Consider the following 27,993-nt stretch of genomic DNA (forward strand, 5'->3'; position numbering starts at 1 on the left):
TGGCAAGTGCTACTATTTTGTAGAATCTGGTCTCAGGTCTTAAATATGTTAATCTCATTGTCACTGATCCAGGGTCAGGTGGTCTTAACGACGGCCAATGGCACGCCGTACGACTGGTCGCCAAGGACAACTTGGCCATGTTGATGATCGACGGCGACGAATCAACGGCCGTCCATGCAGCCACGCCCTTCAGCGTCATCACCGGAGGAACCTATCACATGGGAGGTAAGAAAAGCCACACCCCTCACTGGATTAACCAATCACATGGGAGGCTTTATATCAGCTTCGCCGAAAATCAAAATTTACCATTGGCCTGGTTGCTCTGTAACGCCGTCGCCGACCCCAGCACCAGGAGACGTTCGCACGCGTCCCATAGGGTTCCATTCAAAGTACAGGATCTTCTTTGGCTGTTATCTCTGATAAATACGGTGCTGTTCGTGGTGATCATTATCCATCCGAGGTTCGGATTGTGGCTTTTCATCGCATCGCTTCCGACATGTTAACGTTTCTGGAAAAGATAAACATTGTGAGCTACTGCTAACATTAGCCACTCCTTACAGTGGCGAAACCGTCTCTCACCTCACCTCACCTCACCTCACCTCACCTCACCTCACCTCACCTCACCTCACCTCACCTCACCTCACCTCACCTCACCTCTCCTCTCCTCTCCTCTCCTCTCCTCACCTCACCTCACCTCACCTCACCTCACCTCACCTCACCTCACCTCACCTCACCTCACCTCTCCTCTCCTCTCCTCTCCTCACCTCACCTCACCTCACCTCACCAGCAGCATCTGCTCATAAAAGCATAACCCAAAGCCTATTTTACGGGCGGTGGTTTTTCAATTCTGACGAGGACGCTTAAGAGGAATTAGTGACTGGCAGGAGAGAGCTGTGAGGTTGGATGTGTTACCATGGAACGCACATGCACGCACACGTGCACACGCATGCAACCATGCACCTCATATACAATGGTATCATAGTTTAGATCATTACTGTATTATAGGTAAAATTATTGTTAGTCAGTAAGAGCCCTAATAGGCAGGGAATGTTATCAGAAAAATGTCCAATCTGAGAATACATTATTTACCAATACATTTCTTCACCAATGTGTTTGTAAAGGTTTCTAGTAGTAACACGTCTCACAAACTGACTGGGGCGAGTCGGAACAACAACGGAATAATGACCCTGCAGTCAAACTAGGAGCTTTTCATGATACTGAATAGATTGCAAGCATTTTTTTTTAATGAAAAACACTCCTTTAGCAAGTATACGTATTGAAAATTGTAAATACAAAGTAAAAAATGTATGCTTAAGTAGTACTTAGAAGTTATTTACTACATAGTTATTTAAACGCAATTCATCCCAACACACATAAGATTATATTGCTCGTGGTTAACGTTGTCTCCAGACGTCAGCAGTGTGAGAATTGTGGGAAACATTTCAACTGTGAATCCTCAGGACACAAAGAACTGTCTAGCAGCTGGTGTCTGCACTCTCACCTCTCTCTCTCTGGTAGATAGACTGCAGACAGGTGCAGAGGAGAGGAGACAGATGTTTTCTTTATGGGGAGAAAGAGTCGTCCAGATAAACACACACAGTGTACACACACACACACACACACACACACACACACACACACACACACGCACATACACTCACATGTACGATGCAGTTTGCAAACTTTGTTGGTCATTGTTTCAGCCTCACCATAAGATCTACATTACTATTACTACTACTAAGTATTTTTTAAAACCATATATATTTCACTGTGTAGTTTCACATTGATAACGGTTTCCTGCTGCGATTTGACACAGCCAGTGTGCAGGCTGTGTCAGCAAATTAGAGCAAATTAAATATGCAAGAATGATAGTGAGTTCCTCCTCCTGCTCCCATCTGGTCTCTCTCGGGCAGAGACGATGCGCTCCGATCAAAATCTAATCTGAGCGATATGTGGCCATATGTGACCACACGCGATATAGAGACTGCCATCGCGGGGGTGGCAACTGTCGAGGACAGCTGAAAAACTATTTTTTTTGTCCTTTTTTATTTTTCTGTCTAAAATAATCTGAAGCTATATTATTATTCATGTCATGTTAGAGCAGGTCTGAAATAAATGTCAGAGCTGATATCGACATATAAATATGAAATAAATGCTTAAACATGTCACTATGTCTAATGTTATAACCATTGGGTTAACCAATGCTAACTAGACATACGGCTTCCCTGCTAAAGTATACAAATTCCGCTAAAATCCGCCTTTTTGTACACAATCGTTTTGGAAGATAATACTAGTCTTTTACTAACTGGCTAACTGAAATAGCACAGAAAGAAGTATTAACAACGATATTTTGTAAAAAGTGTGTTTATTTTGGTCCGCCTAAAGCTAATTCATGCTAATGTTCCAGCTGGGGGCACTGCTGACCACAACAATGGAAAATGCGGAAATGGCTTCCTATTTCCAATAGTAGAAGAAGAAGACTCGAATGAATGTATTGTAAACATTGTAACATTATGTCACCATAACGTGGTTATTATTAGTTGCTTTGGAATGTACCTGCCATGAAAATTAAGGTCATAATAACGCAGATCGCATCGATATGTAATATAGCGCGATAATGTACTTGTTTTAGCTACACGATTGATATCAATATATTAGCTAAATGTAGCTAACGGCTATCATTGCAGGGTTGCCAGTTTCTGCGAGATAAATAAGCAACCCGGTATATGAAAACAAGCTCAAAATAAGCGAAAATAGCCGATCTACATGCATACAAACAACACAAATCTTGTGTCTGGCATAAATTATTTACAGATGGGGGTCTGCAGACAAATAATAATAATAACAGGCTAATGAAACAGATTAAGAGAAGAGCCAAGAGGGCACAATTTGTGCTGGGAGGGTTTGAGAGCAAACTGTCCTGTTGTCTGTTGGTTACTGTTTTTTTAATTATGTTTCCATAATCAACTACACTTTAAAAACAAGCCCAAATAATCAACTACACTTTATTTTTGTCAAATACATTTTTATTAACAGGTTATAAATTATTATAAAATTGGTACAGTAGGCCTATGCATTATTTTTCTTTAGAAACAAGGCAAACAAATTATAATAAGCAGACATGGCAACACTGCTGGTTGACTAATGGAGGAATGAAGGGAAAACAGCGCCCCCTAAAGTCACAGATCACTGAACTAAAGCTTAGAAGTCCATTTTCTCTGCTTGGTCTTTTTTCCACTACTCCTGCAAGACATTTTTCTATAAGCCATATCTCCAAAACTGGTGGGTCAAACTGAACAACCAATATGTAAATTTGAAGCTATGATTCCCTGCTTTCATATGACATGAAAAAACGAAAATTCTAAAAAATCCAATGGCAGTCCTTCGATCAAATCTAGTCACATATGCGGCCGCTAGAGGCGGGGTCAACGCGCCACAGCGCAAATGTAAACAAAGGCTAACAAGACTATACAACTCAAAATGATTATGGAGATATCCAATTTTTGTCCCACTGCTTCTGGTTCATCGTTTCTGCTTGAGAGAGACCAGATCAAGGTAGTAGGAGGGAACTTGTGAACTCAATACTGTCGCAATCTGGAGGAGTCAGGTTAGGTCAGGTGTGAGTGCAACCTTACTCTCTTTTGGAGGGAAAATAAATTAAACTTATCTTCCTGTGGTCCAGGCTAATTCCTGATTCCCATTTCCTGTCTCTTGTCTTCCTGTATGTCCATATAAGGGTATTTCCTGCCATCGTTGTCCCCGCCCTCTCAGCACTCCTTCCAAGGCTGCATGCAAGCCATCCTATTGGACGATCAGCCTGCCGACATGCACTCACTGGAGAAAGGCATGCTGGGAGCTTTCGAGAACGTCAGCCTGGACATGTGTGCCATCATAGACAGGTGGGCGAGAGACATTAGAGAGAGAGAGAGAGAGAGAGAGAGAGGGGGGGGGGGGGGGGGGGGGAGAGAGAAGCCCAATTCCAATCCGCTCCCTTCCCTGACTCACTGAGCCCTCACTGACTTAGTGCAGTGTTGATTATGTCGACTAATACAAATATGACAAAAAAGGTTCGTCGACTACCCTTTTCACTGGCAAAAACTAAATGGATTCTAAATTAAATCTAATCTATGTTGACTAAAACTAAGACTAAATGACAATCACCAAATACAAACTAGACTAAAATGTTAGGAAGGGACTAGTGGACAAGAGATCCAGTATAAGTCATTTTACACTTACAGTCATTACGACGGCATCAAGGCCCACCAGAATAGGGACACGACAGTCAGAAAGCATGTCTCCACGTGACTGACACTGTACATAGCCTCATCTTATCTTGATCCGCTGGCCAGGTCCTCACCCTGGGGTGCCCACTAAACTCTGGGTTGTCAGTTGGTGGTCAACAGCTGAAATCATTTACTCTCAGAAGGGACAATCAGGCTGTCTCGTGCAGGGATAGCAGAACATGGGAAATGTAGTTAATCAGTATTCATCACCCACGTGCACATGCCTGAGGCAAAGCTGGTGCTCTGTAGCACCCCTGTGGTCTATATCTGTGCACGCACGCACGCACGCACGCACGCACGCACGCACGCACGCACGCACGCACGCACGCACGCACGCACGCACACTGTGGGCTATGGTGAGAGGCTCTGTGCCACAGATGGTGCTGGGTCACAACCCTCTATCCTAACCTGTTGACCCAAATATACCTTCTATCTACCTTTAAAAACACCTATTCTAACATATAGTTGTAACCCACATAGACCTGAGGATGGCTTTAATGTGTGTGTGTGTGTGTGTGTGTGTGTGTGTGTGTGTGTGTGTGTGTGTGCGTGTGCGTGCGTGTACGTGCGTGCGTGCGTGCGCGCGCACACGTGCGTGCCACACGTGCGTGCAGGTGTCTGTTCAACCACTGTGAACATGGAGGTCGGTGTAAACAGACCTGGGACAGCTTCAGCTGCAGCTGCGACGGGACAGGATACACTGGAGCCACCTGCCACACCTGTAAGTACTGTACTGTAGTGTGTGTGCGTGCGTGCGTGCGTGCGTGCGTGCGTGCGTGCGTGCGTGCGTGCGTGCGTGCGAAGATAATATCGTCTTACTTGGTGCGTGCTTTTTACGTCTACAGTACAGCAAGTCTTTTCAACAAATATAGCAGATCTACAAGCTCACAACGCATCACAATCGTCCATTTTTGGTGAACTCTCCTCCCAGAATATGATAGGGATGCTGGGGTTTACGTGTGAACTGGATTAGTTTATGACTTCAGCACCACGGAGAGCTCCCACTCTGCTGTGGCATTAGTTTATGACTTTAGCACCATGGATAGTTCCCTGGTCGTGCATACAATTACTGCCTGTCAGGTCTTCCTGCCACAGACAGCTCCTCCCTGTGCTGTGGCATTATTAGTTTATGACTTCAGGACCACAGACAGCTCCTCCCTGTGTGGCATTATTAGTTTATGACTTCAGGACCACAGACAGCTCCTCCCTGTGCCGGCATTATTCGTTTATGACTTCAGCACCACAGACAGCTCCCCCTTGTGCCGTGGCTTTATTCGTTTTTGACTTCAGCACCACAGACAGCTCCTCCCTGTGCCATGGCATTATTAGTTTATGACTTCAGCTCCACAGACAGCTCCTCGCTGTGCCGTGGCATTATTAGTTTATGACTTCAGCACCACAGACAGCTCCTCCCTGTGCCGTGGCATTATTAGTTTATGACTTCAGCACCACAGACAGCTCCTCCCTGTGCTGTGGCATTATTAGTTTATGACTTCAGCACCACAGACAGCTCCTCCCTGTGCCGTGGCATTATTAGTTTATGACTTCAGCACCACAGACAGCTCCTCGCTGTGCCGTGGCATGCAATATATCTGGCAGTGGCGGATTAACCATTCGTGGTGCCCGGTACTACGACCCGTTTTGGTCGGCGTGTTGTCAGCCTGGCAGGGCGTTTCACCGTTTTTGCGCTCCTTCAGCTGCCATTGCTTCTAATAAATTTCTCCCCGCTGTTTGGTATCTCTCTCTCTCTCTCTCTCTCTCTCTCTCTCTCTCTCTCTCTCTCTCTCTCTCTCTACAGCCATATATAGTTCTTCCTGTGAGTCCTATAAACACATGGGCAGATCCTCTGACTCCTACTGGATCGATCCTGACGGCAGTGGACCGCTCGGACCCGTCAACGTCTTCTGCAACATGACAGGTGTGTGTGTGTGTGTGTGTGTGTGTGTGTGTGTGTGTGTGTGTGTGTGTGTGTGTGTGTGTGTGTGTGTGTGTGTGTGTGTGCGTGCGAGTGCGTGCATGTGCATGCGAGTGCGTGCGTGTGTATATGTACATCAATACATATATGCAGTATAATCCACTAATGTTAGTGGCACCGAAAGGGTGCCCTTTTCAAACATTATTTTTACTAAACTGAAAACATCAGACAATTTGAAAAAATAATCTAAGCAAGGCATAGATTCTGCCTATACTATTTGGGAGGAAAACAGTTTCAAAACAAAATAACTAACTTTGATTTAACGAATCTGATAATGTTGGATAAATTAAAATTATCTAAGCAAAAGACTGACCAAGAACAGAAAGCAGACACAACACTAAAGAATATTTTGTTATCGTTGTTGACACACAATTCCATGCTGTTGGCAAATGTTGATCAGAATAACAATTCTTCTACATTATGTAATTGTGTAGACTTCTTGTAAATTAAGTAATGCAGATGTTTAACAATTTAATAATGTAACTCTTGAGAGCATTAAAGTTACACTCTCAAGAGTTAAAGATCTATAAGGGTCCGTTTGGTTACCAACTGTACATCATTCAGCTGGGGACCACTTGGATCCCCCTCAAGGACCACTGGCTGAGAACCACTAAACTACATGGCTTTTAGACCAGAGAATATGATTCCAGTTTTACAGAATATCATATTCACGTCTACAGATTTACATACGCTGAATCACCGCCATAGGCTGTGGCCACACACACACACACACACACACACACACACACTCGCGCGCGCGCCTCACCGCCATACGCTGTGGCTAATTGGCCACATAATGCGGTATCCAGATATTCATAAACATATGGCACGGTCACACGAGCAGTCTATGGAAAAGATACAAAGATGCAAATAGACACATCTTGTTTGTAGCTTTGCATCTTTGTGTCTGTGTTGCTCATCGGTTGGCATCACTGAAGGTATGTCCGTATAGTGAACAAACACGTCAATTAAATTTCCTTGTGACACAATTTGTAGCTTTGAATCTTTGTATCTTCTGTGGCAGCTACAAACGTCCAATTTGCTTCATATAGCTTCCTGTCGCTGACCTTCCATTAAAAATGATTGGTAGACCGCGTCTTTGCATCTTCCTGGCTGAACGCACCAATACATTACCAGAAACTAACTCTCTCTGTGTGTGTGTGTGTGTGTGTGTGCGTCCGTGCGTGCGTGCGTGCGTGCGTGCGTGCGTAGAGGACAAGGTGTGGACCACAGTCATGCACAGTCTTCCAGCTCAGACCAAAGTGACCTCTGGAGGCAGCAGAGAGAGACGCACCGTCATCCAGGTCAACTACAGCACGTCTATGGAGCAGGTAGTGCACGCACGCACAAATGCACGCACGAATGCACGCACGAATGCGCGCACGAATGCACGCACGCACACACACACGCACCCACCCACGCACGCACCCACGCACGTACACTAAGCAACATCCATCTAACAGTAGAATATTATGTACAATTAAACTATATGTATACACTATAGAGTGCTATGTCTACATAAAAATGACATAGCTTCTGCCTTCGCATACGACTGCCAGGAAGATATGGTGACTCGAGTTAAAGACTCTTACTCGAGTCACCACAAATGGGGCTCTAGGCTTGACTCTGACTCGCCCCTCAAAGAATCCAAGACTCGGCTCGGAGTCGAGCTCAATGACTCAATTACCGTATTTTTGGACCCTCACCCACATTAATGAATGACATGCCAGAAAAAAAATCCAATCCCATTTCCTTTCCCCTCCCGCAGCGCTATTGTGTGGCGTGTGGAGCTCATACCCACATATGGCGAGGCAAGCACAAACTGATGCATGGTGGAGCCTTTCCTCATAACATTCTCTCGCCTTACTATTGTCTACAATAGTAAGGCTTTTCTCCAGTGTGGAATCGCTGGTGTCTCTTCAGGGTCCATTAAAACACTGAAACTCTTGTCACACTCTTTTCTTTCTCCAGGTGTATTTTCAAAGCATATGGACGACTGAAATTCTTGTCATATTGTTTTCAGTGGAATGGTTTTTCTCCTGTGTGGATACGCTGGTGCTTGTTCAGGTAACTCGAATGACTGAAACTCTTGTCACAATGTTTACAGTGGTAGGGTTTTTCTCCAGTGTGGATATGCTGGTGTGTATCCAGCTGACTTAACTGACTGAAACTCTTGTCACAATGTTTACAGTGGTAGGGTTTTTCTCCAGTGTGTATACGCTGGTGTATTGTCAGTTGACTTAACTGACTGAAACTCTTGTCACATTGTTTACAGTGGAAAGGTTTTTCTTCCGTGTGGATAAGCTGCATGGTCTCTCTCCAGGTTACTCAAATGACTGAAACTCTTGTCTTGTTGGTTTGTGTTTTCTTGTTTCTGTCCATTTAGAGAACTGTTGATCGCCTGACAGGCGGTGGTGGGGATCTGGCCTTTGCTCTGCATTTGCAAAGGCCAGGTCATTGTGGCTCCTCTTTGTGTATTCATGAAGGTAGACCTGAGACGTTGAGCCATACGGACGCTCAGTACAGCTGAGTCTGGGGAGACCTCATACCTTACAATTCTCAGAAAGGCTGCTATAAATGGACTGTGTCCTTCAAGTCCACTGCCGTCTGCCGTGAGTGCCGTCCAGCCCCTCCCACCCCTCACTGGGGAAAATTCCGGGAGGAAAAACGGGGACGGGGTGAGTAACGAGTTATCTTGTTACCTTGTAGTACTCGAAGTCCTTGACAGTAAGGGCGATATCCATTCGGTCGGTAGTCCGACGCGGCGGTCGGTAAGTCCGACGGTCGGTAAGTCCGACGGTCGGTCGTTAGTCCGACGGTCGGTCGGTAAGTCCGACGGTCGGTCGGCGGCAAGTCCGACGGTCGGTCGGCAAGTCCGACGGTCGGTCGGTAAGTCCGACGGTCGGTCGGCGGCAAGTCCGACGGTCGGTCGGCAAGTCCGATGGTCGGTCGGCAAGTCCGACGGTCGGTCGGCAAGTCCGACGGTCGGTCGATAAGTCCGACGGGCCGTCGGTAAGTCCGACGGACCGTCGGTAAGTCCGACGGGCGGTCGGTAAGTCCGACGGTCGGTCAGTCGGCCATTTCACAGCCGTTTTGGACGGAGGTGGGCTCGTTGGAATCGTGCCGCCCCCCTGGGGGCGTTTTTGGGGTCTCAAGGTTCGGGGACCCCTGGGGACCCCCCAGGGACCCCCCCATGGTAACTCTGTCATTTGTCAACCGTTTTGGATGGAGGTGGGCTCATTGGAAACGTGTCGCCCCCCTGGGGGTGTTTTTGGGGGTCTCAACATTCCGGGACCCCTGGGGACCCCCCAGGGACCCCCCCATGGTAACTCTGTCATTTGTCAACCGTTTTGGATGGAGGTGGGCTCATTGGAAACGTGTCGCCCCCCTGGGGGTGTTTGTGGGGGTCTCAACGTTCCGGGACCCCTGGGGACCCCCCAGGGACCCCCCCATGGTAACTCTCCCATTTCTGTAACCGTTAAGTCAGTTATTTGCACACTATTATAGAGTAAAATCCTCAATGTACATTTAAATCAGTGTAAAATGTAACCTTGCATGTCAGTTTGGTTGCATTTGTACAGTAGTTATATTAAAATGGAAGATTTCACTGTGTACTAATCTGACCCTACACTGAATTTTATACCTTACTTTCCTTACCAAGTCCAGTCTGACATTGCAAAACTTAGCTACAGTAACAGTATACATTATGCCTCCCTGTTCTTCCATAAAATACATTTAATATACATCGTCTTGGGTGCATTTCTTTTTGTTTCAGAATCAGTGATGACATCAGCCCGGGGTTCAGGATGCAGCAGCTTCAGATCAACATCAGATTTGGAGAATTCAACCAATGCTCAAACAAATGTTCTCTGTTGACTGTTTGGTCCATCTCACACACACACATGTAAACCAAGACACTTTCACAATATTTGACTTTACAATAGCCAGGCCTTACATTATTCAATGCCATTTCCCTAAAATACAAGACGCTACATTGAGTACTATACATTCTATTGTTTCCTGGTGACACAATTAACATATTAAAGCCAACATTTACATCTGCAGTTTCGGTAGGCTAATGTGTGGCTATTGTTCTCAGGTTTCACCACCAATAGTTATTCATCCAGTTCACACTTCACCCTTTACAGGACTGTCAGTAGTGTGAAAAACTGATTTCAATGAACGACTCATCATTTGAAAGCTTACATTCTGTGAGTAGTTTAATAATCTGCAAAAGGATGAAAAAGACCAATGCCCCTTGTGTCCTAAAGCACTGTACTTTGTCACAAATAAATACATTGCTAATTACATGTGAGATATTTACATGTGAGGTATTACCTGTATTGTCTGAATGTATTAATAAAGATGACAATTGACAGACATTCATGTGTTTTAATTGAAAAGATGAACATTACTGCAGAATATATGTAAAAGTTGAAAACAAATAGCAAAAGCAGCACAATGAATTCGTCTTGATGTACATCCTTGTCCTTGATCTGAAATAGTAAGACAAAGCAGAATGTTATTTTTTCCATTGAAAGATTGTGATGAAATATGACTGACATGTTCTGGTATGTTAGCTCTATCATTACCAAGTTTTCTATACCAACAGGAAGAGTGGGCACTTAAACATTGTGGGCACCTCAATGTTAAATTGGCAAAGTGCAAGCTTGACCATTTGACATTTAAGGGGCCAAGGGCTAGACATATTTCTACATTAAATTTGGAAGTTGAGGGAAACATTTAGGTCTGATAATGATGTACTGTGGGTGTTTATATCATAGCCTACTTTATTACTTAAGGCCATTTTCATATATTGACCAGATTCCTAGCTCTCTACAGCACATCCACGTGATTCAGAATAGCCTATTTACTGATTTCCCCCACAGGATAATAAAAGGTATCTATATACAGTATATACACATCTATTGTTAGCTAATATAGACCTTTAAGCCAAGGGTCCATTCGGTTACGTTTTGTACACTAGTTTGTAGTATTATATAGCTACTTGCACTCCTAGTTGGTAGATATTTTTACATTTCATTTGAACGTTAGCCATTTAGAGCCTGCTATTTCACAACAACAGAAAAACACGCACATTATGAGCAAGAGTCCCCCTTGGTGACCACGAAAATCAAGTTCGCTGACAGCCATAATATTATATGAAAATAAACAGTAACGGCTACGAATGTGCCATCATAGCTATGCTACATTAGCCAGAAAACCATTCTAAACATGGTAATTAATAACTAAGCAGGGATTTAACCATTCAGTTTACAACACGTACCTCTTGGCTTAAAGGTCTATATTAGCTAACAATAGATGTGTATATACTGTATATAGATACCTTTTATTATCCTGTGGGGGAAATCAGTAAATAGGCTATTCTGAATCACGTGGATGTGCTGTAGAGAGCTAGGAATCTGGTCAATATATGAAAATGGCCTTAAGTAATAAAGTAGGCTATGATATAAACACCCACAGTACATCATTATCAGACCTAAATGTTTCCCTCAACTTCCAAATTTAATGTAGAAATATGTCTAGCCCTTGGCCCCTTAAATGTCAAATGGTCAAGCTTGCACTTTGCCAATTTAACATTGAGGTGCCCACAATGTTTAAGTGCCCACTCTTCCTGTTGGTATAGAAAACTTGGTAATGATAGAGCTAACATACCAGAACATGTCAGTCATATTTCATCACAATCTTTCAATGGAAAAAATAACATTCTGCTTTGTCTTACTATTTCAGATCAAGGACAAGGATGTACATCAAGACGAATTCCTTATGCTGCTTTTGCTATTTGTTTTCAACTTTTACATATATTCTGCAGTAATGTTCATCTTTTCAATTAAAACACATGAATGTCTGTCAATTGTCATCTTTATTAATACATTCAGACAATACAGGTAATATCTCACATGTAAATATCTCACGTGTAATTAGCAATGTAGGCCTATTTATTTGTGACAAAGTACAGTGCTTTAGGACACAAGGGGCATTGCTCTTTTTCATCCTTTTGCAGATTATGAAACTACTCACAGAATGTAAGCTTTCAAATGATGAGTCGTTCATTGAAATCAGTTTTTCACAATAACTATTGGTGGTGAAACCTGAGAACAATAGCCACACAATAGCCACACATTAGCCTACCGAAACTGCAGATGTAAATGTTGGCTTTAATATGTTAATTGTGTCACCAGGAAACAATAGAATGTATAGTACTCAATGTAGCGTCTTGTATTTTAGGGAAATGGCATTGAATAATGTAAGGCCTGGCTATTGTAAAGTCAAATATTGTGAAAGTGTCTTGGTTTACATGTGTGTGTGTGAGATGGACCAAACAGTCAACAGAGAACATTTGTTTGAGCATTGGTTGAATTCTCCAAATCTGATGTTGATCTGAAGCTGCTGCATCCTGAACCCCGGGCTGATGTCATCACTGATTCTGAAACAAAAAGAAATGCACCCAAGACGATGTATATTAAATGTATTTTATGGAAGAACAGGTAGGCATAATGTATACTGTTACTGTAGCTAAGGTTTTGCAATGTCAGACTGGACTTGGTAAGGAAAGTAAGGTATACAATTCAGTGTAGGGTCAGATTAGTACACAGTGAAATCTTCCATTTTAATATAACTACTGTACAAATGCACAAGACACTAGTGATGCCAGTACTGCTATATGGATGTGAAACATGGAAAATTAACAAAGGAGTCAACAAGGCAGTTGACGTGTTTCATAACAGATGCCTACGAAGAATACTCTGTATACACTGTACACTGTATACACTGTACACTGTAAGATCACTTCAGCACTAAAGACCTGCTAGAAAGAGCTGAGATGAAGCCGCTGAGTGGGGAGGTGAAGCTGCGTAGATGGAAGATGATTGGACACGACACATACTACGACACAAGTACGACAGGACCACAACAATGACTGCATCATAGCAATGACGTGATGGGCACCAGAAGGGAAACAAAGAACAGTTAGACCAAAGACCACCTGGAGGTGCACCGTTGAGAAAGAAAGACAAGAAGCAGGATGGACATCATGGTCTGAAGGATGCAGTCTGAGGATTGCAGCAGCTGACCGTGAAAAGAGGAAGCACTCTTATCTGTGAAGGCCTTATATGCGTCAAGGCACAAAGTGGATATAGGTAACAGGTAATCCCTCTCTAGTGACCAGGAATTGAAACCACTGCTTCCATCACTGGCTGTAGACATGCATGCAGATTCAGTGGCTCGAGTCGAGACTGAGTGGGCCGGGTCTGAACACAAAAAAAGGAGCATTTACTATTTCCGGTCAGTGTGTTGTTTGTTTGGTTGGTTGGTCACTTCCCTCGTGACATGACGTGACATCATCAGGGATGGAGATCCCTGATGTATGGAGATCCCTGATATCATCAATATAAAGCCCATATGGAGATCCATGTTGTCATCAATATTGGCCAGCAACTCTACATCTGACCTCAAACCTCAAACCCTTAGATCTCCATATATGGAGCTAACCTGTTCTGACGTTCCGAGTCATTTTGAGATTTTGAAGTTGAGTATCTTTGCCCGTGAAGCTCTCAGAAGGTTCCCCTACCATGACTTTTCCTAAATATTGGATTCAAATAATCTCTGTGTTTTGTTTTAATGTTCTTCATCTGAAAAACATTCTAAATATGAATTTAGGCATATACCATCTCTGCCTATTTGTTTTCAGTCAAAATGACCCCTGATCTCTGTCTTATCGGTCTTGACTCAGACTCGACCCCCTCCCACACCCCCCTCGGACTTGGTCTTGACTTTGACTCGCTTTAGGTGGACTCGACTACAACAGAAGAGTTCGGTGGCAGCATGTGTTGGCATTTATCTGCAGTTAGAGTAACTTGCAGCTATCGTATTATTGGCTACTTTGTAGCGCTGCCACATATGTTAAAAGAAGGATTTATTTTATTTATGGCATTTAAAAGTGTATGTCACAGATATGGTATAATGGGCCTTAATTAACGCCATCCTTTAAGGGTAATGTCCTAATATGTTTTATTTTGTTATTGTTTAAGGGGTGTTTTGAAAGCCTATGTTATGATTTGAGGGGATTGTTTTGATTGACGGGTCCGAGACTGTCTGACGCACGTAAAGTAGGCGTTGGTGGCCGGCCCGCGGGAGAATGGAACGAGAGAGGCAAACCGTCCAGGATGTCCACGGGAGACCTAGACCAGTTTGATCATTATTTATTTAATAATATACTCTACTTGGACGCTATAGGTGGAAAATAGCTAAGGCCACACTGCAGCGCTGTACTTCATAAGAGAAAAGACTTGGTGAGACCGTTTATATTTTATTTTATACCCCGCGAGGATCCATTGTTGTTTTTTCCCTTGGGAGTCATTACTTTTGGATTACGTCGTTGCTGGGGATCCCTTTACTTTTTGGATAACTTTTGGAGTAACGTTTTTGGATTGACATTGATTGATTGACACTTTTTGTTTGTTCTGGGACGCGGTTTGAAGCCGTTTGGATTCACGGAACGATAAGGAACAATAGGAGCGTGCGGGCGCGTGCGCGAGACGCGGACTTTAATTACTCTTTTCTTACAGACCTATCTAATAAACTATTTAGCGGACGTACGTGCGTGCGTGCATGCGTGCGTGCGTGCGTGTGTGCGTGCGTGCGTGCGTGCGCGAATCGAGGACATTCGGTTCAAAGGGTTTCAACTTGTTTTCATTCATCTGAGTTTGTTGTTGTTTATACCTGGCTGTATTATTATTTCTCCTTTGAGTAGATAAATACTATCATAACTTCATCACAACTTCGCTGTGTTCTTACTGAGTGTGTTTGCTGTCTATGTATTTTAAGCCATTCCTGTCATTCAGCATAAATCAATTGTGTCGAAGGAGATCAGTCACTAACCCGTGATTTAAAAAAGAGTAACAGTTAATTTAATAATTTAATCGTTACAACTTGAACATGAGTTTTTGATGGATGGAGCCTGCACACCAACAGGTACAAAATACTTTCTTTATTGAGCTTTCTGACAACGTTTCGATCTATATGATCTTCATCAGGTCATGTCATGACCTGATGAAGATCAAATTGATCGAAATGTGCGGGCTCAATCCATCAACTCCTGAAGTGACTTTAGCCCAGCACCCAGCCTGTTGATGTGCGTATTCTACGTCTGCTCTACTTGTGACCATGTTTGAGTTGGTGCTTTTAGCACACTGGTGAAAATAAATGGAATGTGGAGATGCTGGTGTTCCTTCATATAGGTTTACACTTGACAGATTGGAACTCTTGCCACTTCGTCTACAACAGTAAGGTTTTTCTCAGTGTGTGTATACACTGGTGCGTGCTTAGGTGATTTAAGTGACTGAAACTCCGGTGCCCTAAAGGCAGAGCAGAAGTGCATTAACCCCTGGGTGTAATATCGCAATTATACAAAAGGTACCCTTAAAACTAAGATTCGCTAAAAAATAGTAATGTTATAATGACAGATGTAGCCACTACGACCACACATTTCCCAAGAAACTATCTAGCCTAGCAACACATTCGGCTGCGGTCTGGAAAACCAGCACAGATGATGTCTTTGTTTTGATTAGGTGTTCCTATATCGCCGTTTAAGCACGGATAGAAAGCTGTTTGAACCAATCAGATTGCTGCCTCAAAATGACCTGTTGTATAATTAATATCAGTGTAGTGGACAAGATCTAGAAGAGGTAGAGCAGTTCACTTACTTAGGAGCCACAGTTTGCAAAGAGGGAGGTGGAATGAAGGACCAAGAGGTGCATTCATCAGACTGAAAAAGAAGAAACATCTGGAGCTCATCACAAGAAGAACCAAGCTAAAACTGTACAAGACACTAGTGATGCCAGTACTGCTATATGGATGTGAAACATGGAAAATTAACAAAGGAGTCAACAAGGCAGTTGACGTGTTTCATAACAGATGCCTACGAAGAATACTCTGTATACACTGTACACTGTATACACTGTACACTGTAAGATCACTTCAGCACTAAAGACCTGCTAGAAAGAGCTGAGATGAAGCCGCTGAGTGGGGAGGTGAAGCTGCGTAGATGGAAGATGATTGGACACGACACATACTACGACACAAGTACGACAGGACCACAACAATGACTGCATCATAGCAATGACGTGATGGGCACCAGAAGGGAAACAAAGAACAGTTAGACCAAAGACCACCTGGAGGTGCACCGTTGAGAAAGAAAGACAAGAAGCAGGATGGACATCATGGTCTGAAGGATGCAGTCTGAGGATTGCAGCAGCTGACCGTGAAAAGAGGAAGCACTCTTATCTGTGAAGGCCTTATATGCGTCAAGGCACAAAGTGGATATAGGTAACAGGTAATCCCTCTCTAGTGACCAGGAATTGAAACCACTGCTTCCATCACTGGCTGTAGACATGCATGCAGATTCAGTGGCTCGAGTCGAGACTGAGTGGGCCGGGTCTGAACACAAAAAAAGGAGCATTTACTATTTCCGGTCAGTGTGTTGTTTGTTTGGTTGGTTGGTCACTTCCCTCGTGACATGACGTGACATCATCAGGGATGGAGATCCCTGATGTATGGAGATCCCTGATATCATCAATATAAAGCCCATATGGAGATCCATGTTGTCATCAATATTGGCCAGCAACTCTACATCTGACCTCAAACCTCAAACCCTTAGATCTCCATATATGGAGCTAACCTGTTCTGACATTCCATATGTTGATCCTTCCCCATCCATCCTTCCTCTTCGATGTCTCCCTTTTGACTGATAGGTGTCCATTTAAACTTTAGTCGGGCCTATAAGCTATATAAGCTAAAAACTAAAACAAAACATGGACAAACATTTAAAAAGAGCCCCCAGTATGTATGATGACGTGCAATTCATATGGAAAAGTTAAAAGTTACCAACACCACGCACAGCCTATGGATATAAAATCACACCCGTGTGAACTGAGTGGTGTAAGGTCTTATATAGACTGATCAGCTGTGGTCTGACGTAATGTCTGACGTAATGAAATCACACCCGTGTGAACTGGGTGACCGTAGCAACCATGCTCATTTTTTTGGCACAGACAGACAGACTAACAAAGCCAGTCGTAGGAGTGGTTTACACCACTCAAAAAAGTGGCATGGTGCTATCCTCTTAAAAGGTCTTATATAGCCTGTCTGACGTAATGAAATCATGTCTGACGTAATGAAATCACACCCGGGTGAACAGGGTGAACATAGCAACCATGCTCATTTTTTCTGCACAGACTAACAAAGCCAGTTGTAGGAGTGGTTTACACCACTCAAAAATCACACCCGTGTGAACTGAGTGGTGTAAGGTCTTCTTATATAGCCTGTCTGACGTAATGAAATCATGTCTGACGTAATGAAATCACACCCGGTTGAACAGGGTGAACATAGCAACCGTGCTAATTTTTTCTGCACAAACAAAGCCAGTTGTAGGAGTGGTTTACACCACTCAATGAAATCACACCCGGGTGAACAGGGTGAACATAGCAACCATGCTAATTTTTTCTGCACAAACAAAGCCAGTTGTAGGAGTGGTTTACACCACTCAAAAACGTTACCAGCACAGTTTTATAGGGTGGAGGTGGGGGGGTGGGGGGGGGGGGGTTGGCGCAGTTCGTTTACGAGCCTCACTGCAGAAAAAACTGTTTTTCATCCTCGTTGTCCTAGCCCTAATGCTCATGTAGAAGCACAAACAGGCCGTGGGAGGGATGATGGGTCCCCAATGATGCTTGTGGCTCTTCTGGCACAGCACTCTTTCATAGAGCACCAACAAGGAGGGAACAGCGGCACCGATGATCCTCCCAGCTGTCTTCACCACCCGATTCAGCTGGTGTTGTTCCTGTGCCTTGAGGCTGCCGAACCAAGAGGTGAAGCTGTAGGTCAGGATTGACTCAATGGTGCCCCTGTAGAAGTTGGTGAGGAGGGGGGTGGGAAGGCCCGCCTTCTTGAGCCTCCGGGGGGGGGGGGGGGTATCTGCTGAGCCTTCTTGATGATGGCCGTGGTGTTGATGGTGGAGGTCAGGTCGTCTGCCAAATGCACCCCGAGTAACTTGATACTATTGACCATTTCTACAGGGGCACCACCGATGGTCAGTGGTGTATGATGGCAGCTGCTGGCTCTCTTCCTAAAATCGACCACCATCTCCTTTGTTTTGTCCACATTCAGAAAAAGGTTGTGTGAACTGCACCACACTGTAAGTAGTTCCACCTCCTTCCTGTAGTCAGACTAGTCATTTTTGCTAATGAGCCCCACCACAGTAGTGGCATCTGCAAACTTGAGGATGTGATTACTGCCAAATTGGGCAGTGCAGTCGTGGGTCAGAAGGCTGAACAGCCGGGGGCTCAGGACACAGCCCTGAGGTGATCCTGTGCTCACTGTGATGGTCTTAGATGTTTGGCCGTCGACTTTGACTCTCTGTTGCCTCTGAGACAAGAAGTTGAGGATCCAGGTGCAGGTGCCATGGTCCACATTCAGCAGCCGCAGCTTTTCCACCAACTGTTGTGGAATGATGGTGTTAAATGCTGAGCTAAAATCATTGAACATGGGACAAGGTGAGATGGAGTGCAGTTGAGAAGGCGTCATCTGTGGAGCGATTGGCTCTGTATGCAAACTGTAATGGATCCAGGTCTGCAGGCAAGCTGCTCTTGATGTGTTGTAGGACAAGCCGCTCAAAACATTGAATCACCACAGGTGTAAAGGCCACAGGTCGGAAGTCATTTAGACCAGTAGGATTTGGCTTTTTAGGCACTGGCACGATGGAGGCGCTCTTGAGGTAGGTGGGCACAACTGCCTGGCTGAGGGATATATTAAAGATGTCTGAAAAAAAAAGTTGCTCTGCACACTCCTTCACCCAGGAAACCCATCCGGTCCCGCCGCCTTGCGTGGGTTGACACTGGCAAAGGCCCTCTTTACTCCAGGTGCCGACAGCTGCAGCCTCTGCTCACTGGGAGATGGTGGGGGCATCTGTGCCTCGGTGATGTTGTTGACCTCAAACCGTGCATAAAAGTCATTGAGTATGTCTGGTAGTGAGGGGTCATTGTGGCCAACCTGCTGGGGGGCTTATAGTCAGACAGTGTCCTAAAGCCCTTGTCTTGCCCTGGTCTTGTCTTGCCCTTGTCTTCAAAACAGTCTTGCAGTGCTGGGATTGCCTCCGGTGGCCACATTCTGACCTCCTTCAGTTCTGCTCTGCTCTGTTTCACCCTAGGTCTATAAATAGGTATGAGCATGGTATTCTGCATGGTCAGAAGAGCCAATATTAGGGAGGGGAGCTGCTCTGTAGGCATTTTTTATGTTGGTGTACACATGATCTAATGTGTTATTACCCCTAGTCGCACAGTCAACATGCTGATAACATTTTGGTAACACAGTTTTGAGACTTTCCTGGTTGAATCCCCTGTATTCTGCTTCAGTGGCTTGAGACCGACAGAGTGAGCCACAGTGTTGTTGCTGGGCAGATTTATTGAGCAGAATACTGAGTGGGCGGGGTCTGGCATTCAGAACACAGAACAGTTCGGTGGCAGTGTGTATTGGCAGGGTTTATCAGTCCGGCCATCCAAAAAAAAGTTATTGTTCAGTTGGACTGTGCGGTTATAGCAATTATTTGAGAAACTTGGCAGCCTTGGCATCACTGGCTACTTGGACAGAAATGGAATGTGGAGACGCTTATGTTCCTTCATATAGGTTTCTATCCGCACCCCGGCCGGGGTTGTTGGGTCTGAACTGCCTGGACACGGTGCTTGTTCTCCAGGTGGCGGCTGCTCTCTTGGGGACCCCGGTGCCAGTAACTCTGCCGTAGCAGTGATGCTAGTTGTCGTTTCAGACGGGTCCTGCTGCTGCTGATAGCTGGGGTGACTGGGGTCTGGCGGCCGCAGAACTTGTAGTTGTTGTTGTGTTGTTGTGAAAGATGGACGCTTCAGGAATTTACGGATATCCATGTTTACTTTTGCCAAGTTGAAAACACACTCAGGTAGGAAGACAGAAGAGGTCAGAGGTTGGTTTCTCCAGTGTGGATATGTTGGTGTTTTTTCAAAGCATGTCACATTTTTTACAGTGGAAAGGTTTTTCTCCCGTGTGGATACGCTGGTGTTTCTTCAGGTGACATATCTGACTGAAACTCTTGTCACACTGTTTACAGTGGAAAGGTTTTTCTCCCGTGTGGATATGCTGGTGTTTCTTCAAGACACCTAAGTGACTGAACCTCTTGTTACACTGTTTACAGTGGTAAGGTCTTTCTCCCGTGTGGATACGCAGGTGTGTTTTCAAAGAATCAAGACGACTGAAACTCTTCTCACATTGTTTACAGTGGAAAGGTTTTTCTCCCGTGTGGATCCGCTGGTGCTTCGTCAGGTTATTTAAATGACTGAAACTCTTGCCACAATGTTTACAGTGGTAGGGCTTTTCTCCGGTGTGGATACGCAGGTGTGTCTTCAAGTCACCTAACTGACTGAAACTCTTGTCACAATGTTTACAGTCAAATGGCTTTTCTCCCGTGTGCATACGCTGGTGTATTTTAATGTGACTGAACTGACTGAAACTCTTGTCACATTGTTTACAGTGGAAAGGTTTTTCTCCCGTGTGGATACGCTGGTGTGACTTCAGGGTACTTAACTGACTGAAACTCTTGTCACAATGTTCACAGTGGTACGGTTTTTCTCCAGTGTGGATACGCTGATGTGTCTTCAAGTCAACTAACTGGTTGAAACTCTTGTCACAATATTTACAATGGAAAGGTTTTTCTCCAGTGTGTATGCGCCGGTGTATTTTCAGGTAACTGAACTGACTGAAACTCTTGTCACATTGTTTACAGTGGAAAGGTTTTTCTCCCGTGTGGATACGCTGGTGTGTCTTCAGGTCACTCAAATAACTGAAACTCTTGTCACAATGTTTACATATGTGGGGTTTCCTTCCGGTGCAGGTTGTCCGATCAGTCTTCACTTCTCCTGGCTGAGTCACAACAGTCTCGGTAAGCTGTTGACGACAACGCAAGCTTGGCTGGTTCGTGTCTTCTTGTTTCTGGCCGTTTAGACAGCTGTTGATCATCTGACAGGCGGCGGTGGGGATCTGGCCTTTGCACTGCATTTGGCAGTCCAAGTCATTGTGGCCCCTCTTTGTGTATTCATGAAGGTGGACCTGAGACGTTGAGCCATACGGCCGCTCAGTAAAGCTGACCTGAGTCTGGGGAGACCGCATGCCTTACAATTCTCATAAAGGCTGCTATAAATGGACTGTGATGGGATTGTGTCACAAAGACATTCTTTGAAAAATCTTCCTGAGTCTTTCTGAAATCTATACTATACTATATATAGGCTGAGTTCAGGGCTGGCCGACGTCACACACAATACAAACCATCACCATGCATGACGACCAAGAACACCACTTTGTTCAGGTGCCGCTGCAGTTTGTGCATGTGTCCTGAATTTGGCACAATCTTATTCTAATGCGGTTTCAAACGTCTGTGCGTTTGGGGGGAAAAACAACAGTTTGAGGTTGTATCAATCAACAGCTACTGCTGTTGCCCTGCAACGTCACTTATCATTCACTAAACTCACCCCACGATCATAGGACTACTGAATCAAAATAATGTTTACTTTTTACTTACTTACTTACTTAATCCTCTTCGTGCTAGGTAGCACATAAGGTCTTCACCAACGAACGCCAATGCTGTCTGTCTTCTGCCCAATGTTGCAGTTGGCCCCAGGTCCATCCCAACTCCTTCATCTCTCTCTCCACTGATCTTCTCCAGGTCTCTTTGGGCCTGCCTCTCTTCCTTTTCCCAGGTGGTGTCCATCTCATTGCTACCCTTGGGATGGCACTTGGGTCCATTCTGCAGACATGTCCAATCCACGTCCACCTTCTGAACTTGATGACCACTGACAGTGGGGTCAGGCCTGTTCTCCTGTAGAGGTCTTCGTTGGAGATGGTCGTGGGCCAAAATATCCTGAGTATCCTCCTAAGGCATCTCCTCTGGAATACATCCAGCTTGTGACAGATGGCCTGTGTCACCTTCCACGACTCTGCCCCATACAGGAGAACCCCCAGGACGTTGCTCTTAAATATGCTTAGTTTTGTTTTTATACTGATCTTGCCTGATCTCCAAATATATTTTAACATGGCAAAAGCTCCCCTTTCCTTACAGATCCTGCTGTCTACATCTGCCCCTGAATTCCCATCTGCTGTTAGTTTGCTTCCAAGGTAGATGAAATCCTGGACTTCCTCCACAGTTTTATTGTTTATGATGAGGGGCTGGTTGGTTTTGGGGTTTAACTTCATAAGTTTTGTCTTATCTGCGTTGATGGAGAGACCAATCTGTTTGCCATGTGTCACTAAATCTTCTGTCTTGCTATGTATGTCCTGGTGGCGGTGTGCTAACAAGGCAATGTCATCTGCATAGTCAATGTCCTCCAAAGTTTCTAACAGTGTCCATGTTATTCCTCGTTTGTTATTTTCAGTAGTTTTATTCATGAGCCAGTCTATGCAAAGTGAGAAAAGTAGAGGTGATAGCAAGCAACCTTGTTTGACTCCTGTTGTGATGCTGAATTCCTCCGTGAGGTTGGGTCCGCAGATAACTTTAGCACCAAAGTCTCTATAAAGTGTCTTGATTAAAGAGATGATCTTTTCCGGGATTCCATAATGCCTTAGAATTCTCCATAGTGCGGGTCGATTAACGCTATCAAATGCTTTGGCAAAGTCAATGAAATTGGCGTAGATGGTTGTGCTCCATTCATTGCTCTGTTCAAATATCTGTCGCAGTGTGAAAATGTGGTCTGCGCAGGATCTTCCCTTTCTGAACCCTGCCTGCTCTTTTCGTAGGATGCCCTCAACTGCATCACTTAATCTATCCAGAATTATTCTGCTGAGGATTTTACTGGTGACTGGTAACAGCATGATTCCTCTCCAGTTGTTACAGTTTGCCAGATCTCCCTTCTTTGGCAGTTTGACGATGAGGCCTGTTTTCCAAGATTCTGGAGTTTCTTCTGAGGTCCAGATTCTTCCTAGGATTTCAGTAAGGGCTATTGGTGTTAGGTGCTCCTCTGCCTTAAGCAGTTCTGCGTGGACTTGATCTACCCCTGGGGCCTTTCCATTCTTGAGTGCTTTTATGGCTCTCTTTACTTCACCCACATTTGGTGGCTCTATTTGTATGTCTAACATTTCTACTGTTGATGTGATGATTGCCTCGGACTCTGGTTCCTCTCCGTTGAGTACCTTCTGGAAATGTTCCTTCCAGCACTGTAGTTTGTCTTCCTCTTTCGTCATCATTGTCCCATTCTGGTCTCGGGTTGGGATATCGGTTGATCGGAATCCGTTGGTCAATGTCTTTGTGAGCTTGTAGAGTGTCCCCATGTCCTGTTTTGAGGCGGCTATTTCTGCTTCCTCAGCTATCTTCTCAACATATGCCTTCTTATCTGCTCTGGCACTCTTCTTTACTCCTTTGTCTAATGCACTATATGACTTTTGTAGGCGGGCCTTCTGTCTGACTGACTTGGTTGTTAGAAATCTTCTCTTTCCTCTCGTCTATTTTCTTCCATGTGTCTTCCGAAATCCAGACCTCCTTCCGTCTCCTTCTAGGTCCTAATACTTGCTTTCCGGCTTCAATCAGAGCTTTGTTGAAGTTGTGTAGGTCTAGTTCTTGCTGGTTTTGTAGAGCGGTAAACCTGTTTTTCACTTCGAGTTGGAAGGTTTTCCTCACGGCTGGATGTTTTAGCTTTTCTACATTTAGTGGTGGTTCCCTTTGCTCCTTTTTCTTTGTCTTTCTAAGTTTTAGTTTTATCTTTGCCATGACTAAAGTTTTAGTTTTATCTTTGCCATGACTAGTGAGTGGTCACTGCCGACATCTGCTCCTCTGTTTGCCACTACGTCCTGGAGAATGTTTACTTTTTACCGTAGGTTTTTCCTCTCAAGTCTCAAACTGGTGCTATTTTGTTTACCAGTGAGAAGCGTGGATAGAGTGGCGCTGGCTGATGACCGTGGTCTGCAATACTAGCTCTGGTGAAATGGTTGTGTACCTCGTTTACCTGCCTGAAACATGTTCTTAAAACTGTTGGGACCTCTCTGTATTTAACAGAGAGGACCAGTCTAGCCATTGTAACCTTGGATTCTACTGGGAGCCAGTTCAGCTCTCTGAAATGGTTCCTTCCTATATGGGTTCTGGGTTCCATCCCTAGTATAACCCTGATCAGTCTATTTTGAGCTGACTGTAGCTTAAAAGACTTAATCAAGCCCTCAAACCAAGATGTACATGCAAAATCAAAGTGGCACAGGATAAGGGAGTTGGCCACCACAAATTTTGTCTCCATGTATCTTGCTGTTTGAGCTAGAAACTTAGTCAGTCCGGAGACCTTGTTTAGCACATTAGCACTGTGAGGGCTGTGATCCCAGCCCCACAGTGAGATGAGACTCATCTAACCCACACTCACATTTGCATTGTACTCTAACCTCTAGTATTGACATTTGCAATGATTATATTATATTATAATGCATAAAACACAATCAGTATTTGGCTTGGTGACAATATGCACTGTTGTACTAATTCTGTTCTTTATTTAGTTCCTGAAATGGCAACATATGGGGCAGGGGGTGGAGTCAGCTGTGATGCAGAGGACCATACCAACATACGTGATTGAGAAGGGGGGAAGTGGGAATTGTTTAGTGATTCCAGTTGGCTCTGATTGCTGTGCACCCCTTTGTGTGTTTATTGGTTTGGTCCACCACTATATAAGTCTCCATGTCATGTCATTTGAGCAGGTCTGTTAGTAGAGTTCATTTCCTGTTTGGTTCCCCGTTATTTTCATTTGAGTTATATTATGTTGACCTCTTAAGGGCCCTACAACTTCATTTATTGCAATATTTTGTTAATGATTTGTTACTTTTTGAAATTAAACAAACTTTGAGTTTGAAACCTGTGATATCCTTAAGCCGTGACTGCTTGGTCCCTCACAAGCACCTTGCTGGCCATACTTCGGCTCAGGGCCGGTTGGCACCTAGGTGGCGCTATAAGCGAGATCTGTAGAGTGCCCCCCCCCCCCCCCCGCCCGCGTGTGCATGGGCGGGGCTATATGCGGTTATATGTCGAATTGTAGGACATCTGGCGCGGTTTTGGTACGGTTCTACAACCATCTATCCTCGTGGAGGATTTCATACATTTTATTAACTTACCATTTTTTGTTGAGTCCATTTTGCAGAGCCTTAAGTTTACTTGGGAAATCCAATCCATTTTTTTGTTGTTTATCTTTTTTTGTATCTGTCTCCTAGGCAACGCTCAGCGTAGAGGATTCATTTTTAGACGGTGGCGACTACCCCCCCCCCCCCTAGCGTCTAACATTTGTCACCTCACCCAATGTGAATGTGTGGGTTGCCAGTTGCCCGACCGATATCCCCCCACTTAAAGCAGAAACCAGTGCAGAAAAAATATATTTTTGGAGGGCTTAAGTGGCGCCCCTAAGAGGTGGCGCTCGAAGCGGCTGCTTCGTCGGCCTGTACTAAGAACCGGGCCTGCTTCGGCGTCTAAGTTACCCTACAAAATACAACCCAGGTATTTCACTGATGATTTTGCTGCTATGTATTCCTAATTTATTTTGATCTTGAAGTCTGTGCTTCTTCCTAATTTGATTTCCGAGCCAAACAGAATTGATTCTGTCTTCCCTGAGTGTAAAGATAACTTATTATCTATAAGCCAGGAAATAACATTGGCTACTTCCTCACTCAGGGAGCTTTCTAAAGTGGTTTGATCCTTGTGGGACATTAGCAGAGCTGAATCATCAGCGTACAGGAACAAATCACAGTTACAAGCATCTGTCATATCATTCACGTACACTGAAAATAGGGCTGGACCTAGAATACTTCCTTGTGGAACTCCACATTCCATGATGTTTGGGTCAGATAAAACGCCATTCACCTCTACCTTTGTTCGCGCCCCATCAGATATGATTTGAACCATTTACATGTTGCCCTGTCTGCCCCCAGGGCCTCAAGCTTGCTCAGTAACCTACAGTGATTCACTGTGTCGAACGCTCACCGTAAGTCCAGCAGCACCATTCCACAACGTTTTTGTCATATAGTATTAGTCGAGGAAAACAACACTAACAGACATGAGTGCAATACACATCAAGTAAAGGCAGTGTTTGGGTCGGTTGCCAGTAATGAAGTCCAGAAGAGACGTTATTTTTCTCCACACCATTATCCCAGAGACTGTGGCTTGCTTGCTGGGTCCAATGAAGCATGACGTGTGATCTGATGAAGCGTCTCTTTCTGTTCCAGTAATGAAGTCATTACTGGTGAGAAATGAGATGCCCGTAGCTAAGTGACACCTGAGCCCAGCCTAATGGAGGCATCCTTTTTAAAATGTCAAGCTTAACAAGTGTTGTTCTGATTCCATGGAATACTACAGTTTCTGTCTGAGGTTTGCTGGATACGTTTCTGGTTTGCTGGATACGTTTTTGAAACGTGTCTCATTGAGTAAGACACGCTTTAAATTGTCATGAACGTTTCTGGAATTTCGGCGGAGCAGATTAATTTAGGCTACGTTATTGAGCAAGGGACGAGGGTGTTGTACCCGATGCAGACAGCAGCACACACACACACGCGCACACACGCATGCACGCACGCACGCACGCACGCACGCACACACACACACACACACACACACACACACACACACACACACACACACACACACACACACGCACTCTCTCCTAATTCTGTCTGTCTGTCTGTCTGTCTGTCTGTTTCCAAGATGGTGGCCATCACCACCAGCGCAGAGCACTGTGAGCAGTTCATCTCCTACGGCTGTCGCATGTCCAGACTGCTCAACACCCCAGGTACGAACTGACACAGGAACAGCCTTATGATACTGATTGTTCAACACCCCAGGTACAAACTGACACAGGATCAGCCTTATGATACTGACTGTTCAACATCCCAGGTAAAAAATGACCCAGGGACAGCCTTATGATACTGACTGCTCAACACCCCAGGTACAAACTGACCCAGGGACAGCCTTATGATACTGACTGCTCAACACCCCAGGTACAAACTGGCCCAGGAACAGCCTTATCATACTGACTCAACACCCCAGGTACAAACTGACCCAGGAACAGTCTTATGATACTGAACTGCTCAACACCCCAGGTACAAACTGACACAGGATCATCCTTATGATACTGACTGACTGCTCAACATCCCATGTACAAACTGACCCAGGATCAGCCTTATGATACTGACTGACTGTTCAACACCCCAGGTACAAACTGACCCAGGAACAGTCTTATGATACTGACTGCTCAACAACCCCAGGTACAAACTGACCCAGGAACAGCCTTATGATACTGACTGCTCAACACCCCAGGTACAAACTGGCCCAGGAACAGCCTTATGATATGGACTCAACACCCCAGGTACAAACTGACCCAGGAACGGCCTTATGATACTGACTGACTGCTCAACACCCCAGGTACAAACTGACCCAGGAACAGTATCTTATGGTACTCCACTCACCATCTTTCTGCCGGGTCAGATTTAATGACGAACAATGCACCGCTTTGTTGCGTTAAAATGCTTTAGCTAGTGTGACGCACCGAGCAAAACATGTGCAAAACATGTGCATACTTTTTGTGAAGTGGCAAGTTCTGGCAACAAAACTTTTAACAAACAACGTATTTTACATTATCTTTAATCAAACATTTCTCCTTCCTTCTCTGTCTCTCCCTGTGCACCATACTCTCG

At 44.7% G+C, this 27,993-nt stretch overlaps 1 protein-coding gene across 1 annotated transcript in view; it reads left to right on the forward strand.

Moving 5' to 3' along the window:
- Positions 1–27,993, forward strand: part of LOC306921383 (contactin-associated protein-like 2) — a gene marked incomplete at both ends in the record, with an annotated part of 178,455 nt that overhangs the window by 93,094 nt on the left and 57,368 nt on the right. Inside the window, 6 exons of the mRNA XM_079498492.1 lie at positions 73–225; positions 3,737–3,899; positions 4,898–5,004; positions 6,082–6,201; positions 7,471–7,589; positions 27,005–27,089. Of these exons, the coding sequence (XP_079354618.1) occupies positions 73–225; positions 3,737–3,899; positions 4,898–5,004; positions 6,082–6,201; positions 7,471–7,589; positions 27,005–27,089 (747 nt within the window). The remainder of the gene's footprint in view (positions 1–72; positions 226–3,736; positions 3,900–4,897; positions 5,005–6,081; positions 6,202–7,470; positions 7,590–27,004; positions 27,090–27,993) is intronic.

The sequence above is a fragment of the Electrona antarctica genome, assembly GCF_951216825.1.
Source record: "Electrona antarctica genome assembly, chromosome: 4".
Classification (NCBI taxonomy): Eukaryota; Metazoa; Chordata; class Actinopteri; order Myctophiformes; family Myctophidae; genus Electrona; species Electrona antarctica.